Source organism: Hippichthys cyanospilos, chromosome 3, assembly GCF_059441005.1.
Source record: "Hippichthys cyanospilos isolate Australia breed blue-spotted pipefish chromosome 3, RoL_Hcya_1.0, whole genome shotgun sequence".
Taxonomy (NCBI): Eukaryota; Metazoa; Chordata; class Actinopteri; order Syngnathiformes; family Syngnathidae; genus Hippichthys; species Hippichthys cyanospilos.
This window is the reverse complement of record NC_142371.1, coordinates 29,532,922-29,537,804: the sequence shown is the minus strand read 5'-3', so window position 1 is coordinate 29,537,804 and position 4,883 is coordinate 29,532,922. Positions and strand designations below refer to the sequence as shown.

General features: G+C 45.8%; 1 protein-coding gene across 1 annotated transcript; it reads right to left on the bottom strand.

Annotated features, from left to right (window-relative positions):
- Window positions 1-403: 403 nt before the first annotated feature.
- On the bottom strand, window positions 404-3,947 carry LOC148426765 (transcription factor Sp8). Its single transcript, XM_088410703.1, has 2 exons — window positions 3,648-3,947; window positions 404-3,373 (listed from the first exon to the last, which is right to left on the bottom strand). The coding sequence occupies exons 1-2, from the start codon at window positions 3,666-3,668 to the stop codon at window positions 2,033-2,035; spliced, it is 1,362 nt and encodes a 453-aa protein (XP_088266829.1). The 5' UTR covers window positions 3,669-3,947; the 3' UTR covers window positions 404-2,032.
- Window positions 3,948-4,883: the final 936 nt, after the last annotated feature.

Genomic DNA, 4,883 nt, shown 5'->3' with positions numbered 1-4,883 from the left:
GACGTCAAACTTTTAATACGGTAAAATTGTTAAAAACTCAATCGCACTGGAGCTGCTCCTACGTTAGCCTGAAGTAATTTTCCTGTACTTACTTTGTACATTCAAATTCAGCCTTGGTCGCGAGATACCCTACTTTTTAATTCGTTGATGATAGAATCTATCTACAGGCAAGTTTTTTTGTTCAATAATCTAACAAAAATAATGTCTCGTTGATGTGTAGTATACAAACCAGAATGTGACCCACATCAAATACGTTTTGTAATAACATATCGAACAATTGCCATTATAGAGAAATATAATTTTCATTGGCAATAATTTCATCGACCCAACAAAGTGATTCTGAGTCCATATACTGACTTTATTGAGTGGCTCACATAAAAAGCCTTTCTCAGGAGGAAAAAAAACTGATATCATTGTAAAATTAAAATCACTTTACAACATGCTTACTTAAATAAAAAAAAAAAATAATAAAAAAAAACGCGTGGGTAAACAGTAACTTATTTTCGGACCTTACAAATAAATTCGAAAGTGCGCCTAATGATATAGACCCCTAAATACAAGAAAAATTCGTGGTTAAATAGAGCTCCCCACAATACATTTCATATCATGTCATCAGAACAAAACAAAACAAAAAAATCCAAAGTACATTTCAGTATACAGTATTTTCAAATATTTACTAGAGTCCATATACAACTAGAAATAGCTATACAAAATCGTCTCCTGGACAAATACATTACTCACCTTTGACATGGGCGTATATTCTAACCTACATGGTTCAATATTTACAGCACATTTTGCAGTCATGGGACCCCTCAACTGCAAACTCGCTTTGACGCACGTGTGGACTGGACACAAATTGTGTTTGTGTGTGTTGATGTGTGTCAGTGTGTGTGCGTATATGTGTGTGACGGTCAGATATGACAAAACCACCCCATAATTATACTCCATTTATTTCACACCGAGCTATGTTAATCTCTCCTTCTCAGTAATATAAAGTGCCAGAGTTTGCCCGGGAACAATATGGATGATAGCACAACATTTTTTTTTTTTTTTTGCAGCCCCTCCAAAAATACAGAAAAAGGTGTACCAAACTGTTTTTCACTTTTACATTGAGATATTTCTATTTAGAACAGCAACGTGTCATTGGAAAAATAGGAAATCTAATCCTCAACACGCATGATGGAGAAATTCACTGTTTGTGCAGCTGTCGCATCCTTGCTAAATAATGCATATATAGGCCTATATTTTCCCCAGCAAAAGACACGGAAGCTTCGTTCACTACCATGTATTCAATTGTTGGTATGCAGACTGAATTTCTATGCAAAAATTATGGAGAACTGTGCATTAATTAACAAACTGGTAAATTATCATCAACATTGACTTTTTGGCTGTAGAAGCAACACATCTTTGTGAATATACATTAAAGTATTAATTCTCCAGCAGGTGAAAAAGTGTAGGCCTATTTTTTTTCACAAGGATCTTTGTGCGTACACAATAAATTTTATAGTTTAACATTTGTGTCTCTATATGTGTATGACTATTTTTTCAATAAATGATATAACGTTCAAGTTTGTTTACAGAAAAATGTATAGCGTCATGATAAATTACATAATGACTTTACATAAAATATATACTATAAAATCGGATGCCGTTTTAATGCATATTGTCGACTGTCTAGTTAAAAAAAGAAAAAGAAAAATAACATTAAGATTTGCGCACTTGTATCGGCTCATTTCGCATGTCACTATTGGGAAATATATAGGCCTGTTTCATTAACGCCATAAACGATGGTGCATTTGTACCATGATATTTAAGAAATGTGTAGACCTTAAAATGAAATATCCACCACATGTCACGGATCATTCTCTTGGCCTGACACTGTGTCCCGTTTTATAAAGGAACGAACAGGCCTGTTCATCCGATTCTGAAGGAGAATCGCGATGGAGCATTACGCACACACATGTCCAGCACTGTCAGAACATTCCCGACACCTTCTCGTGGTTCCCACACCCGTAAGGTCAAGCAAGCGGAGTTAGAGGCCGTTCATGCCCACCACGCCCTGTCTGGCCTCGGCCGGGTGCAACAGGTCCGGGGAGTGGCACGGGGGGCTCCCCGGCGCGCTGTGCTCGCTGTCGGTGTCGCTCCCCCTCTTGCCCCCGCTGCCCCCGGATCCCGAACCGGCCGACCCGCCGGCGCTGTGAGTCTTGACGTGCTTACTCAGGTGGTCGCTTCGCATAAACCTCTTGTTGCACACCGGGCAAGCGAACCTCTTCTCCCCGGTGTGCGTGCGTAAGTGTCGCTGGAGCTCGTCGGAGCGCGTGAACCTCTTGCCGCAAAAGAGCCAGTTGCACACGAACGGCCGCTCGCCGGTGTGCCAGCGCAAGTGCGCCTTCAGATGGGACGTCTTGCCGTAAACCTTCCCGCAGCCGGGGATGTGACAACTGTGGAGGCCCTTCCGCCGGAGGCTGGCGCCAGCCGGTCCAAGTCTCTCCGCCTCCTGACAGTTGGGACAGTCGCAGGTGGCTCTGCCCGAGTAGCGCCGCGCGGAGGAGCGCGGGGACGCAGCTAAGGAGGCGGGCGGCCCCCCGGAGAGCATGGTGCCCCCGGCGCCGGTTAACGGAGACGGTGTCGTGTCCGGGTACGAGGAGAGCACCGGTTTGAAGCCGTCCATCAGGTGCTGGCCCGTGGTCAACAGGTGCGGAGAGGGGTTTGTACTGAAGGCGGAGTGACTCAAAGTGGAATATTCAGAATTATATCCGCCCAGGGGGGAGTGCAGGGACGTCTGCAGTCCACCGGAATGTAACGACGTCTGTAGTGCTGCTCCGTTGGGGTTCTGAACGTCAATCCAGCCGGCTCCCACGTCCCACCAGGCGGATGCCCCCGTGGTGCCCACCTCTCCAGCGGGGATGCCGGGATGCGACGACTTGAACCACGACTCGTACGGGTGCGCCACGCTCATCCTCGGGTAGATGCCCTGCAGGCTGTCCACGGACGTGTGCACCTTGGAAATGAACACCGGCTGGTGGCCGGACTCCTGGGAGCCGTTGGACACGGAGGCTTGGAACACCGAGTAGTCGTTCCCGAAGTGGGAGCCGGGCGAGGCGCCGGACGTCAGGGAGAAGGCGCTGGAGCCCGTCGAGCCGTTGGAACTGAACGAGTCCGAGATGGCCGAGCCGTTGCGGGACACCCCGAAGCCGGACAGGCCCGAGCCGAGACTGCAGCTGCTGGCGGCGGCTCTCTTCCACGGGTGGAAGCCTTTGCCGAAAGAGGAGGAATTATCCGAAATGGCGGAAGGCGAAGGGCTCGGACTCCCGATTTTGTTACACGTTGCAGCTAACATGGCTAAAGGAGTCGATCCCAACCTCGGCTCCTCCTGAAGGGACACCAAAGCAGCAGGTTAGCGGACGGGAATAACAAAAAGACACCTTTCAACTCGGCCTGCGTACCTTGACAAACTTTTACAAACAAGGGAAGCGCACCAGACACATTTTTGATCCCATCGAATAAAAGTAGAAGCTAAGCATTGCCTTTGCTCTAACTTTGCCCTCGGATTTTAAAGTGTAATCCCCCCTAGCCCCGAGCAGGAGAGGCGCAGCCAATGACAAGAACTAATTGAAGCAGTAAGAAAGTCCTTTTCGGAGACTCACCCCTAGAAGTGAAGTTGCCATCACACACAAAAAAACACAACCCTCCTCCGAGGATCTTTTTATATTTATGAATCCGAGCAGTGTTTTTTCTCCTTTTCTTTTCTCTTTCTTTTTTTTTTCTTTTTAGAGGTGTGCAATACAATGATGCGTTCCGCCCATTCTTCCACGGTCCCGCGGCTCCTCTCGGCTTTGAAGTGGCGCTGTGACACGGGCGTCCAATCAGCGGCTCCGGCATGCCGCGCGGCCGCCGCACGGCCCCCGTGAGGTCATCAATAGACAGGGCTCTCCACCCCCCAGGCCGCCCCCTCCATAATAAAAGACAGCGGAAGGAAGGTAAAGTTAAATGAGAGTGAATAAGGAGGGAGGAATTAGGGGGCCACTTATTGAGATTTTGTACAGAACATCACTTTCCATAAATTAGAAGAAAACTGCTTCAAGGGAGGATGAGCAGGGCGTCAATAAAAGTTTTTCATTACAAAAAACCTACCTCCTTTTTGCTTACTCATAAAGTATCGCAATTAATGGCACGTTTTTGTCTCAAAGTATTTTTAATAATCACATGAAAGTTTTTACACCTAAAAATGTAATTTTCGAAAATGCTTTAACTTAATATACACAAACTCAAGCGCCACAAAGACTGCTTTGTTCCCCACCCGTGTGATCTTATATTAAAATAACTTTCACATAATTGTGGTCAATTATGTTGGTGCTTTTGATGACTATGGTACACGTCTCTGCAAAATTCAATCAGAAACAACCCCCGCACGCGACGATATGGATAATGTTGACGTCTGAATTATTAATGAAAATAAGTGATTCCATTATATATTGCTCCGTCTGGATATCGAATATAAATGTTGCTTTTGTTGAATAGGGTCATCACTTTTCGCACGGACATTTTTTTTTTTGTTATGGTGCTGTTACGTAATAAGAAGTTGGGGGCAAAAGCGTGCGTGCGGCGTTCAGATGCACGCCACTCTCGTTCGGCATTTTGCATGCAGCCCGCACTGGAAGCGTGCATTTCATTTGAATTTCAAATTTAATAACACGGGAGGTTTTTAATCATCCGCACTTTTATTTGTTTGATATTAACATGCTTATTGACCGGCTCTGTTGACCAGCTTGGTCATTACAAGACAGGGAAAAGTTAATTAAAACGACCAGGGATTATTCATCACATCATCTGCCTTGGCCATGTCGCTTTCTTTATTACACGGCGTGATAGATGGAGCGCCT